Source organism: Cryptotermes secundus, unplaced genomic scaffold (genome assembly GCF_002891405.2).
Source record: "Cryptotermes secundus unplaced genomic scaffold, Csec_1.0 scaffold414, whole genome shotgun sequence".
NCBI lineage: Eukaryota > Metazoa > Arthropoda > Insecta > Blattodea > Kalotermitidae > Cryptotermes > Cryptotermes secundus.
This window is the reverse complement of record NW_019743151.1, coordinates 692,355-707,199: the sequence shown is the minus strand read 5'-3', so window position 1 is coordinate 707,199 and position 14,845 is coordinate 692,355. Positions and strand designations below refer to the sequence as shown.

Below are 14,845 nucleotides of genomic sequence, written 5' to 3'. Positions count from 1 at the left end.
ACCTCATTTTCTTACATGAAACTTTTATTCCCCTACATATCCAAGAATTATTCTTAATCTCTCTCTTCGTTGTTAGTTTCAATGGAAATGCACCACTAAAATAATACAAAAACTTATTTTTAAACAGTCGATATACAGTAAAACTTGGTTATAGCAACATCGGTTTCTGCGACATCTTGTCTACTGCGTCAAATATTCAATGGTACGAACTAATTCCTCATAAAGCAACTGTTTTTATACCTTGCTTAGTACGACATGCACAAATGCATCAACCTCGTATGTAACGTCATTTTCATTCCTGAATTTCTCTGATATGGACATTGAACGTAATTTAGAAAGTGTGTAATGGGCAAGTAACAGGAAACAGATGAAGATAACTGATTACTGTACTCGTATCTAGGTACAGTAAGGCACAACAATTGATGTAATCTACTGTAATTTGGTGAGTAGGCCTACCTTTAATATACAGTATTAGTGCGGTGTGTATTGTCAGTGAAAAGCGCTGTAATATGTCTTTGATATTACACATTTGGGCAATTCCACGTTAATGTTACGTTAGTCTGTACTTAACTACGTATTTCACTAAAAAATGCAACATTTTAACTCGGTTTTGGTAGATTTTTACGTGACTAACATAACGCTACTGTGGAAGTGCCCATTTCGGTTACAACGACATTCGTTTATAACGACACTATTTTTAGGTCCCTTCGATGACGTTATAACCAAGTTCTACTGTAGTTCATTTACATTCTTTTCCAAATGAATTTCCTCCCATAATTCATTATTTAGCATAACTGAAATTATCTATGTTCTCTTTAGAGAATTTTCTTTGCAGTATCTTTATTAACTTTATATTCTATATTCTATGTATGTACATAGATGTACGAGTATGTAAAATGCGGTTATGTAATTTGTAACATGTTGTAACAGTACATGCAAAATATCTTGAATTATTCATACATTACATCCCTGTCATTACGCTGGATAGTCCAGAGTTAATTGTATTTAGCTAATATTCTTTTTGAAGAAAGCAGTTTTCTGGGATTTGGTACCGTGTATATGTGGTGTTAGCCGACATTTCGGAGGAATGTATCGCAGACGTAAAAGCAGACTGCTTTTACCGGTTCTCACGGTCTCTTCGCTTGCAGATTTCTTACATTTTTTCTTCTACCCTGAAGATGGAGGCGATACGTTCCTCCGAAACGTCGGTTAACACCACATATACACGGTGCCAAATCCCAGAAAACTGCTTTCTTCATAGTCACCGCCGTGAAAGCCTCAAATCTTACACAATATTCTTTTTGTCTGTTTTATATTTTATTTTTAGTTTCAGCATGAATTTCCCCATATAATCTTCTCTTTCATACCATCACATCAACATTTCACATACTGTCTTCCTGCCCTCATTATAAATGTCTTTTATTTCCACCATGACTCTATGGTTGTATATCTGTTTAAAAATCTACAAGTTTACCTAACCACGTCATACATTAATTTATATTCCACTAAATATATTCTCCTTTACTTTCACCGAATCACTTTCTCCAAGTTATATATTTCTTAATCACAGCTTCAGTGATCCTGTTGTTGTGACAAAAAATTTCCATGTTCCTTTCTTACTTCCCACTCTTACTTTAACAATCTGTTGATCATCACTGTTACCTGTTACACTTACTAGGCAAGGCTAATCTTTCTCTTAATCTTGTCCATGGTAAAATTAATATGGTGAGATATACCTGGAAAAAAAAAGAGAAAAAAAAACATGAAGTAAGAAAATGGAGGAATCATATAGTTCACTACAAAATAACACAATCACTACCTTTATTTTCTTACCAAAGTGAATACAACAGAGCTGACAAACCAGAACAACATTCCTCCATGGCCAAAAAGATCATAATCTTTGGAATATACATGGAAGATTTCATCAGGTGAAACTATTTCCAGCACACCCTGAGTAATAGTAAAGGCCAAGGAAATTAAAGATGTTGCAAGCAGTACATAACGAATACTACTTCTACTGTCCAAGTGGCCTGCAAAACAAAACACATCACCAACAATAAGGACCATAAATCTGGAAGATGGAAAAATATAAAAATTCAGCACCAACAGGAATGAATCAAAATTAACTACATCACAGTCTTTGGTGAATAGTTAACAGTTATTATTCCACTGCTGAACTAATTCTATTTTCTTACAGAATAGGATCTGATGGCATTTTTTGTGAACATGTTCTGCAAAAGCAGAGAATCTTTGCTGAGGTGGATATAAACTTTTCAGAATCTTGCAACAAGAAAGAAGTGTCATGCCGGACTGCAGTATATTACTGCAATTACACTAGTTTGTAGAGGGTACTTTTGCCCAGCCCCTAATTTGGTGAAGTGTGTAATTCTGTAACACAATCTTAAGTTCAAGAAATACGGAGGAAGATACCTGGACAGTCACTCATTCATTCATTCATTCATTCATTCATTTATTCTCCACCTATTCTGAATTAAAGACACGTCATAATGATTAAAGCGAAGAAAACCATTCATAGCCTGCATTTTGGAGATACTACATAAATCATAATTTCTATTTTAATTTACTTCGCTGTTCAAACGACTGTATATAAGCAAAACAATGAGAAAACGATAACTGTTGTTATTTTCTGATACCTAGGTGCATTAAATATCAATAAGAAATTTCTTATGGCTAAAACATATTCATTATACAAGGTAAATTATTAATCGCTTTGAAAATATGGCAAAGTTCAAGTATTTGAGAATGAGAGTAACAAATCAGAATGACAATAAAAATAAAATTTAGTGCAGATTAAATGTGGGACATGCTTGTCATTGTTCATTTTAATAATTTTCTCTCCTTGTGTCCTATCTAAAATCTTAAGATCAAGAAAATACAAGACTACAGTTGTCTATTGATTTGAATAAGTCACTCTAAGGAAGAAAAAGTGCACACAAAATTTTGGTTGCAAAATCTGAATAGACAGCAACTGGAACACCTAGGCATAGCAGACAGGATATGGCATACCATCGTAAGACTGTCATGAATCGAGAATTGTTTTTGAAGAAAAAAAATTTCACACAGAACATCCACAGTATGAAACTCATCAATAATAAAGATTAATACTAATGGTTCAGTAGGAGGACAGTTCAGATAACTTGCATCTCTTAAAGTCATCCTGAACTTTATTTCTGTTAGTTACTGCTACTCCCAAATATTACAATTTTAAACATTTACATATAAGGCACAAGGCTTACCAAATGCCAATCCAAAAATGACTACGCTGAGTTCCATGGCAAGAAGAAAAAATCGTACAGTAATCCAGAGTCCTTTATCAACATAACCTCCAACTACAGCAGAAGCATTTACTGTCATAGAAACAATGCAACGAATCACGCTGATCACAACATTCACAACCACCTATAAGAAAAAAAAAAACATACAAACTGTGACCCCAAGACTGAATTAATTTCATCCATTATAAAAGTTTAATAAGGCTGAACTTCTTATTCTCAGGTGTTCAGAGCTGGAGTTTAATGTATGAACTTAACTTTCAGGAATAAGCCATATTGAAATCTGAAAGTTTTCTGATGTTTCAGCAAACAGTGCAGCTGCCACCTTCAGGATTAGTGTCTTTGGGGTGGTTTTTAAAGTCCCTGTACAGACCTGGCGTTAAGCAGCAAATGGGAGGGGAAGGCACAACTGGACATAACACAGTATTGGGCGCTATTCAATAGAGAGAGGTGATGAAAACAGTTTCCTTTTTTGTGAGCCTGTTTAAAACAGAAGATTATGGAGCCATTTTAGCTACCATGTGGTAATGACAGATGCTCTGTAATCACTATGAAAGATTGACAGCAACTGTTTTAGTGACCTTGTGGTTAGGAAAAGGGGCCGTGGTTTTTTTTAATAGAGAACTTTTTATTATGGCAACCAAGATTTTGGAAAGGAGGTGAAGAAAATTTCCTGGCCATGCTGACAGGAAACCTCATCAGTCTGGTATGGCTGAAGTTTGACTGTAGTGGCTGAGTGACATTTGGAAGAAAACACGCAAAGCCAGACTCTCCTTAGTCTGTATTAAGGTGTTCTGTTACTTTAATGACTTCCCTGATGATGTGGGGATGGTACATCTGAATGTTGGCTATAACCTGTGTTCGCTTGAAGTCAGTGTTGTGTATGAGCTGCATAAAGTGTTCAGTTACTGCTGAGTGCTGATTCTTCAGTATGATGTCTCCTACATGTTCAGATATTCTGATGGAGATGTGGAGATCAGACTATAATCCACAACTTATGTCTCAGTGACACATTTTAGTGTAGACCTACAATACAATATTTCACCAAAGTCCACTGTACAATTTCTGAGATTAAATGTGGCTGGATGGTTGGATTCAAAAGTTTTCCCAAGATGCTTCCACTTTATGCACTATATGCAAAGAACATTTAAAATATTATATTTAATTTAAAGCTGTTGTTCATTTTGCATCCTTTTGCAAATACAGTATATCATTTTATACTTAAAATGTGTATGCCAAATGTATTCTTTGTGATTCTGCATACCTCAATGGCCTAATTTGAGATACCAATCTATGGCTGCAAAATCACACACACCACTTACCATATTTTTTCTTCCATTAAACACACACAATTTTGAAAAATGTTTCAAATAAAGGTTGCTCTTAATGAGATCTGTATTTTATGTCATGCATCAATATTCTCTGCCAATAGCGATTTTTGAGAAAATTTGTAACATTCAAATTGATCTTAAAGTAATGATATGCCCAAAAAACATGAAGCAAATTTCACAGAAATACATTCAACAGCTTCACAGATGAAACAAGTACATATTCACTTTATGCAATTATGCAAAGAATTAAAAATTGCAAATTCTCAGACAAATGTAACTGCCATACTCACCACTCTCTTTAAAAAAGTAAAAGTATTAGGGTAAGTCAATAAGTAAGTCACAAATGGATCCAGAACTTAAACAAATAAGAGTACTGATTTGAAAAATGCTTTTATTTCTTAACATAATCTCCTTGTACATTGAGGCACTTGTCCCATCGTTTCACAAGCCCCTGAAAACCAGCAGCATAAAATTCTTTGGGCTGCTTTAGGAACCAGGCGTGTTCACATGGCATGGCCTACCTCATAATACATGACAGGTTAGGTTTTCACAAAGTCTGTGCATGATGGGTGCCGCGCATGCTGACCCCACAACACAAAATGCAAAGAATAGGTCTGGCATTATACCATCTCAATTGCTACCATGACGAAGGACACTGTATAATAGCCCGAATTGTCACAGGTGATGAGTCTTGGGTTCACCATTAGCAGCCCGAGACAAAGTGTGCGTCAATGCAGTGGAAACATCCTGCGTCGCCTGGCAAAAAAAGGTTAATGTGACAGCATCCTCCAGGAAAGTCATGCTCACAGTCTTCTGGGATCATGAAAGCATACTGCTCACTGCATTCCAGCCTCAAGGACAAATTGTAAATGCCGACTCCTACTGTAACGTCCTCAGGAAACTTCGTAAGGCCATTCAACGGAAGCATGCAACCCGTCATGCATTGTGAGGTAGGCCATGCCGTGTGAACATGCCTGGTTCTGACAGCAGCCCAAAGAATTTTATTCTGCTGGTTTCAGGGGCTTTTGAAATGATGGGACAAGTGCCTCAATGTACAGGGAGATTATGTTGAGAACTAAAAGCATTTTTCAAATCAGTATTCTTATTTGTTTAAGTTCTATATCCATTTGTAACTTACTTGTACTTATTGACTTACCTATGCACATTACAGTGTAGAGAGTGCAGCAATACATACACTGCACAAACATAACAATGAATCAATATCTTCTATGGTCTTACATCCCACAGGTTTTCTGCAGGGTTTATGAAGATAATGCAAAACAGGTATTTGTGAATGATGGAGCATGAAAAATGCTGAAGTCATCTTGGATTACTTCTAGTTCCCATCCTGGCATTAACATAGACTGGCTGAGTCTTAGGTTACTTTGTGGTGCCATTTCTATTACACAGTGTTAAATGATATGGGAGATGACCACTGATAAGTAAATAAGGATTTTGAACAAAGCAACCACAGCCTACTTCAAGCTATTACTTAAGCATCTGACAGGATAGACTGAAGAAAACAATTAATCAGCCAGAATAGACAGTAACCAGTATGAGATTCAAACTGCATATTTTCCAAATACAAGTCTAGAGTGCTATCACAACACAATCTTTCTTGATGTTTGCACAACGGTATCGGAGAAAACAGTCAAAATTTGAAAGAGGTAACAGAATTTTAAATTCCAGTGATAAAATCAAACTTTTCAGTAACCTCAATTACAACTAATCACATAATCAGATGCAATACTGCTAATAAAACTATAACCTTTATCATATTTGAATATGGAAATTTAATCCCCCATAGAAAGGTCTCTTGGATATATTTTAATTGGGTGTTATAATAACAATGTTATTACCAAAACAATTTATACATTCAGAACCATTCTTGCTATAATATTCCAGAATATATCTGACAGGATAAAGGACTTAACAATAGTTATAAAAATTAAGACTAAATAGTTAATATAATTAAAATATGTTGTGAATATCAAGAGCAATTGGTTAAAACCAGTTAAAATAAGTCTCAAAGTCTTGTTGAGTGGACAGAAGGTAATAACAGCCTTCGTTTCTCAAGTTGGTCACTCTGAATATTTTATCAACTATATATATTATTGTGGGCCACATGTCTGCATAATGTTACTGTGCGTAATCCAGTGAAGTATATGGCACTCCCCCTACAAGCTCAATATATATTGTCGATTTCCTTGTTTGTTATAGTAAACAAGGAATTATTCACATTCAACTCACAAATGCATAATTGTAGTACCAGATCTATCTGTGATCTGCATTATCCGCAAACTAGTCTGACACAATTCCAAAAAGGAATATGTTACATGGGGGTAAAGATCTTTAATCATTTGCCACCAAAAATCAAATCTATGTCTAATGACTTGAAAATTTTTAAAATTCAGTTGACAACATTTTTATTGCAAAACTCTTTTTATACATGTGATGAATTCTTTAGTAACAAATTTGCCTAGAAATAAGGATAATAACATAAACAATTTTAATATTGCATAATTTTATGTATAGTGATGTAAGACTGTAAATTTAACACATGTTTTTTTTATCTGTTATAATGATTATAAGCTGTACATATATATTTATAACTGTATTGTACTATACTAACTATATTAACTCTGTGACTGGTTCTATATCTACGTATATGGATTTATGGAATATACAATAAATGAATGAATGAATGAATGAATGAATGAATATGGGATGTGTCATGCAGTCCACCATGGCACATCACATCGTCTATACCAGAAATTATTACAAAGGCTGTCTTCCATCAACTCAACATTCTATTAACAACTTCAATCCTACAAGGCTCAAACGCTATCATGTACTCACTGGAATGCACTCAACACCAATATATGGATGAACACACAACCTACATTACAAAACTAAAAAAAATCTATGCAGCTCACACTAGAAATCCATATTATGGCCGTCATTACAGTCTTCTTCCATCAACTCAACATCACCTTTCAATTTATTTTCATGTGTTTTAACTATTTATTTTTAATACGCACACCTATCACAATTCCCTTTAATGACTTAACAACATGATACATTCAATAACAACATATGTAAAGTTGTTCCTTTCTAATGTTGGGCTGCCTCTTCATGATGGCCACTAGTGCCCGAAACATGTAAGGCAAAAAGATTTTACTTATCTTATTATTAAACAGTTACACTTGATGGATTTCTGCTTGTTCATATATTTATTTTTACATTACATTGCATTGCAATCCATGGATCCAAAGTTAGTCAAAATGACTGTAGGATATGGAACATGTCAAGTAATATAAAACACATGTACAGTCCCAATAGAGTTCTCACACAAGAGAAACCAAGAATACACAGTGACTACACACAAGGCTATTTAATGATACATAAGTTATTTTCTAGACAATAGGTATTCATCAACAGAGTAGAATGAATGTGTATTTAAGTATCGTTTCAGTGCTATTTTAAATCGTGCCCTTTCATTCATAAGACCTTTGAGATCAGATGGCAGGTTATTAAAAATGTTGATCCTAGCATAATATGTGCTTTTCTGAAAGCATGAGAGGTTAGCAATTTCTTTATGAAGACAGTGTTTGTGTCTTGTGTTAACACTGTGTACACCCGCAATTAGTATGGAAATGTTCTTCGTTATTTGTAATGAAGTTTATTAATTAATATATATTCACAATATCATACAGATATTATCCCATTATTCATTAGAGGCTGAGAAAAATACAAAACCTTGAGATGTATAGCACAGCAGATTGGGGTCTCAATCAGCACTGCATAGAAAATATATCCTTACAGCTTGTCATTTCACTACAAAATGAAGCCAAGTCAGTCACTGTCAAGAGATGGAACCCTCAAATCCTACACTTTCACGAGGCAGTACAAAGCACAAGTGGAGAACAATCTGGATGTCTTGAATGTCACATGATTCTCTAATGAAACACACTTCCACATGAACTGTCACATTAACAAGCAAAATATCCAATTTTCATAACAAATGCTTTATGATCTATCACATATAACACCATGTTGTTACTCAGTTCAGCACAGCCAATGACAACAAAGAAATTTCCAATATTTGTAGAAGGATTTGTGAAAATTTCGTACAACTGCGTTCAGCAGCAAAGAAGTTATACAAGTTTTAGAGTCAGATGACAGATGATACCCTGTATATAAAGTGTAAGAAGTCAAACAATGTCTAAGCTTTATGTTAGCAAAAAATGAATAGCAGTTTTCAGTACAGCTTCAGATCTATTCGCTGAACACTCACCAGTCCATAGAATGTGAAGAAAATGGGGCTACTAGTGGCACGTAGTTTTAATCGTGCTCTGTTGAATCTCAATGCAAGAAACAGGAGAAACAAGAGGTTTGGAACCAGAATGATTACATCCCAAATCCGAACTCTGAAAGCATAAAAAAAACAGGTGCGTTTACTACGTGACTTTCAGTTGTTAGTAACATTAATTAAATGTGGGCACATGCATACTTGATGCTCTTACATACTCATTAATATGATAACAAACTATGTTATAGGATTCAGCACCACCAATATAAAAGCCTTCCAGTTGTAATTACATGTGCAGTGGATCATCCATTGCTACGTGATGAGGTAATTACTGGTACATATCCAGTGTGCTGAAATTGGTATTCAAATCAGACAAGAGCGTAGCTATTACCCAGAGAGGCAAGGAAATTTAAGTAGTCAGCATAAGTGACTATGTAATAGGAGATTCATGTTGTTTCAATGGAGAACTGATGAAGCTTTGAAGAAACTGGAGATATGCTTCTGCTGGATTATGTTGCATGACACAGTGCATGCTCAGCCAGCCAGCCACCCAGGGGAGATCAATGTGGTGCCAGACCTGCACAGCCATGTGTTGAGTTCTAACAATAACTTCATTCTGGTTGCTCTTACATTGGTCTCAGGTAAATGAGCTATACTCTGTCTGGGTCCTGAGGTACATCCATTTAGGGTGGATGGAAGGTTTAACTGTACAAACATCTTCAGTAATGAATTCTAAAACACTCAGTGGAATAACTGAGGGTGGGTGGGGGGGGNAGGCTTATTTATGATGCAAAGGTTTAGCAGACAGTCTTAACATAAGAACATGCAGAGTGAAGGATAGAAATGTGCTTTACTATGGTATTCTAAATTATGTTCATTGTCATTGTTACAATGACAGTGACAAAAACAACAAAAACTTGCGATTATGGATGTTTCTTTACTCTAATCCTGGATGAAGACTAGGGAGTGAACCTTTCACTACCATACATAACAAGTGGCAAAATCACCTTTTTTATGTGTTCCTGAAGGCTGAAAGGATGGTAACTTTCCACCTTGAATTTCTTTTCTATTTGAATGTATTACATCAGAAAAGGGGTCAATCCCGAAAAAATCAAACTACTGACAATAATTTTTACATTTAGTTTCAAATTTTCCCATTGTTTTGTGCCAAAAGAGGGCCAATTTGCATACATCAACATCAGAATAGTATGCTATATATGAGTATATCTGTATACTTCAGAAAGGTGATGTCACAGACAGACCCTTTTCTGGAATGCAGCTAGTACCAATGGAGAGCACATCAGTCGACATCTGAATGTGGTTTCTTGATACAATGAATGTATTAATGTATATTCAGAATCCACAATCTATGCTGGTGAGGAAAAAAGCATAAAATGTAAGTGAAGTCTTACCTAGAAATGTTTAAATGTTAACAAAATAGAGTTCAATCAGTTTCAAATCTATATATTCTGTAAGGCAGTGGTATGACATTCTCAAATATGCCAAAGGAATGTCATGACACACACCAAAAATAAAAACAAAGGCTCATAAAGCTCACAGGGGTCAACAAGTAAGATCATGTACTACTGGCCTAGTGAGATGGTATTTACAATGATTAGGAAATTTAGTTAGCAGACTGTGCAGGCCCAGACCAGCTGCAATGTTTTATGGTATTACTGAGACCAAATTTACTTTCAAGTGCAAAATGCATTTCATTGTGAAAGTTATGCATGACTGCACTATCATAATGCTAGAGAAATTTAAATATTTTGTGACAAAAATGAACAGAACATACACTTGCAGTGAGTGACATAAGTGTAATCAATGCAAAGTTGTCATGAAAAGAACTGCAGCTGCTTAACTTCTGGTTCACAAACAAAGAGCTAGAAAGATTCATATTACCATGGAAAAGTTAACTCATGACTGCAAAGCATGTGAAATTATCTTAGTCCTTTCATTTGGTTTCACACAGAATTTACCTTTGCCTAACATTCCTGTGCAAAGAGATTCTTTTTTCTCTCAGACAGCTCTGAGTGAATAACAATGAAATACATGACATGAAAACAAATGAGGGTACTTTCTGCAGTTACCATGTTGAAGCAGCAAGAAATGATCTTAATGAAGTACACTAAGTTTTGAAAGATTACATAAAGAACATTGTTTCTGACAGTTTTAGAGAATTACACCCGTTTTCAGATAACTGTGGAGACCAGAATAGGAACCAGACTGTTGTAAGTTTTTTTTTATCTTTACCAGATTCTAGACACTTTGACAAAATTATAAATTACTACCTTGTACACAGATATTCTTAGCTACAAAGACAGATTCTACAGTCATGAAATGCCACTTAAGAAACCGATCATGTTATGATCCAGAGAAATATGCTAAGTTAATCCAGCAATCAAGTTCCCTGGAGAATTTTAATGTAAAGATGCCCATCAGTGATGACACATTATATTTTAAACCTTGGTCAACTGCATTTTACAAGAAAATATACATATCAGTAGAAACCTCAGGTAATTCATCACCTAGGTCACAAAAGATATCCTTCACAACACAGCAGTTTTTGTGCTCTGAATATTCAAACATGAAGCCAGGAATAATTACTGCAAAATCTATCACAGGTTCTTTGTTCAGTCATCAATCCTGCCTCAAGACTCCAAGCCACATCAGAGAAATTCTTAAGCAAGCAACCAAGAAAGCACACAGAAAAAAATTCCTATTAACAATCACGACACCAGCAACAGCAACAACAACAAAAATATTGTCACGCGTCGGGTGTATAATGCGACAAATAACTTCACGCCGTCTTGGATATAGCGAATTTATTGAATACTCGCTCTCACACTTATACAATTCACAATTACACCACTACTGCCATCTGCACTATCACACTACTTCTCCTGTAGTCACTGCCATGCACTCGACACAACCCAACTCGGCAACTGCTACAATTTAACTGATTGGTTAATCGTTACTCACTAGTAACTCTAGTAGCTTCCGCACTGAAAACACAGAAAACAGCTATGCAATAGCTACCACTGTTGTGTAATGTCGTGTTTACAGGCGTGCCTGGGCAACGCTGTCGAGAGTTGTTTACTGCTGTGTAGTAACCGCGGTATCCCTTGTTACGTCACTGTGGGAAGTGATGTTATATGTCACCACGGCAATGGTTGCCTGGCACAGTTGCTCTTCTGTTACGTAACTGTGGGAGGCGATGGAGTGTTTACTGAGCATTGCGTGATAATGGAAGGGGTGGGGGTATGGGACGTCACTCGCAAGACCACAGAGTTCACGTGACCCCTACTTCCTGTTGCGCCATCCATATCACACTGCTCCTTTCTAAAGGTTGTTCATCCCAAACAGCCTAACGGTACATCCCCATTCCTTTTTCTTCCTGTTGTCCATTCTTTAACTACTACATTTGCTCCTTCTGTAAGACCAGCTCATCTCTAGCGGTTTCCTGCTAACGTGCCAGAAGATCCATTTGTATCACATTCACTCCTCACTTTCATCCAGTGCACATTCACTCTCTCTGGGGAGGCCGGTGCTTCTAATTTACCAGCTCCTCTTCTGTGCTCTGCTTCTTTTTCGTTTTGGAGGGGGTCAACCCCTCCACAAGGTCCAGTTTTTGATGTTCTGTAATCCACTGGAAATCTCTACTGCTTGTTGCCTGATATCCAGCCCTAGGGTCTTCCTAAGGGTTCAGCTCACTGTTCTCTCATTCCCAGGATGCAGCTGCCGTCTTGTGTGTTCATTCTTCACTCCAATGCTGCCCTCCATTCCACCTGACGTCTCCGCCCTTTGAGGGCTTCTCTTGCAATGCTGTTCCTAATCTGGTTGTTCCCGATGATGTGTCCCTTGCACCGTGCCACTCCTGCACAGCAGTTCATCCTTCCAGGATCAGCATCACATTTCTTTTGGCACCCAACCTGATTTTGGGTCCGTTCTTCCTTGAAGGCATCTCTCCTATGTCGTGCCACTGTTGCGCAATGGGATACCTCCCTGCGGGTGGCAGCCAACTTCCTCCAGGGTCCACAAACTCCTTGGGTCAGTTCCTTCGGCTCCCCACATCGCTCTGCAGCTTGCTTCTTGCCCCTAAACCGCCTCTTCCGTCCTTTGACCAGTTGCACAATGGCATCTTCCTTGGGGACTTCTTTTTGTGCCACCTTAGGTTTCGTTTCCACCGAGGTCGGCTCTTGCTCTTATAGATGCACGTCCATCGTTTCTCAGCAGGCATCTAATTTTGCTTTTTCTTGGGTGACATCTAATTTTGCCATCAAATCTTCTTTGTCTGTCTCCATCTTCTTTTGCATGGCACCATCTTCCTCAGCAGAAGTTCCAACATCTTCTGTGACTCCATGTCTTATTCGCATGGTTTTCGCGTGTGTAAGTTCGTAACCAATTCTGACACCAATTTGTCATGTGTGGGGTGTATAACGTGACAACTAACTTCACACCGTCTTGGATATAGTGAATTTATTGAACACTTGCTCTCACACTTATACAATTCACAATTACACCACTACTGCCATTTGCACTATCACACTACTTCTCCTGTAGTCACTGCCATGCACTCGATACAACCAAACTCGGCGATTGCTACAATTCAACTGACTGGTTAATCGTTACTCACTAGTAACTCTAGTAGCTTCCGCACTGACAACACAGAAAACAGTTACGCGATAGCTACCACTGTTGCATAACATCGTGTTTACAGGCATGCCTGGGCAACACGGTCGAGAGCAGTTTACTGCTGTGTAGTAACTGCGGTGTCCCTTGTTACATTACTGTGGGAAGTGATGTTACGTCACCGCGGCAATGGTTGCCTGACACAGTTGCTCTTCTGTTACGTCACCGCAGGAGGCAGCAGAGTGTTTACCAAGCACTGTGTGATAATGGAAGGGGTGGGGGTATGTGATGTCACTCGCGAGACTGCAGAGTTCACATGACCCCTACTTCCCGTTGCATCATCCACGTCACAATATCTTGATAAAGCATCCCAGTATGACCTTAGCAGGTTCTGGACCTTTTACAGTGAGCGTAAACAGTGGCCAACTGCTGAAAATGATACTGACAGAGTAAGTTTGTGATACTGCAGCGTGAACCTAACTTCAAATTTTGAAGTAACGATTAAGTACAAATTCTAAATGTTTGTTCATAATCCATTTGTACCTATCATTTATATAAATACCACTATTGAATGTTTTTTGTCCTGTCCAAGATACTTAACCGTTCAGGCTGGTTTGACGTGTATGTTTCGTCAGGTATTTAAATCGTCTGCGGGGGTTCGACGTCTATGTTTCGTCCAGCTGCACACCTATATTATAACGCCCATAATAATTGATGGTTTTGCTGTAGATTGTTAGATTTTTCGCTGGCCTGTTGTCAGGAGAACCGTATATAATGAGGCACGAGTTTAGCTGCGCTGTCATCGTTACATATGCCTGTCTTGCAGCAAAATTCCTGTTGCTCTTGGAAGAAGTTTCCTCATTCAAACTGTTATGAATGGCGTGTTTTCTTTCCTATGAAGTTATAAACAGCAGACACGTCATATGTGCTGTGTTTATAATATCATATTGCCCTGAGCTGGCCACACTAACACACTCAATTGGAATTCTTAGAAGAGGGATGTCCAAAAATTTATTCTTGCAAGATCGATTGATTTCGCACAGTACATAGCAGCCAATTCTTAGAATAACGTCACGAATTAAGGCAGAACACTGTGGTCACCCCCTGTGACGATACGGGAGTGTGTGGGGGGGAAAAGAACTCATTCCTTCATGTATTATCACTCCAGTTGACTCCATTTTATCGTACTGACCTTGGTGGTCGTTTCGAGGGATGACCATAAATATTTTTTTTGAGCCAGCTAAGCTCTGCTTTCATGCACTACCTACCACCCAGTT

The 14,845-nt window shown here is 37.3% G+C and overlaps 1 protein-coding gene across 21 annotated transcripts in view; it reads right to left on the bottom strand.

The window, feature by feature from the left end:
- LOC111873842 (transmembrane protein adipocyte-associated 1 homolog) overlaps positions 1–14,845 on the bottom strand; it is a 72,496-nt gene that overhangs the window by 35,821 nt on the left and 21,830 nt on the right. For all 21 annotated transcript variants that reach the window (XM_023868866.2, XM_023868868.2, XM_023868870.2 and 18 more), the window contains exons 3-6: positions 8,922–9,054; positions 3,258–3,420; positions 1,834–2,030; positions 1,676–1,736 (exon numbers count right to left, since the gene is read on the bottom strand). In XM_023868866.2, the coding sequence (XP_023724634.1) occupies positions 1,676–1,736; positions 1,834–2,030; positions 3,258–3,420; positions 8,922–9,054 (554 nt within the window). The remainder of the gene's footprint in view (positions 1–1,675; positions 1,737–1,833; positions 2,031–3,257; positions 3,421–8,921; positions 9,055–14,845) is intronic.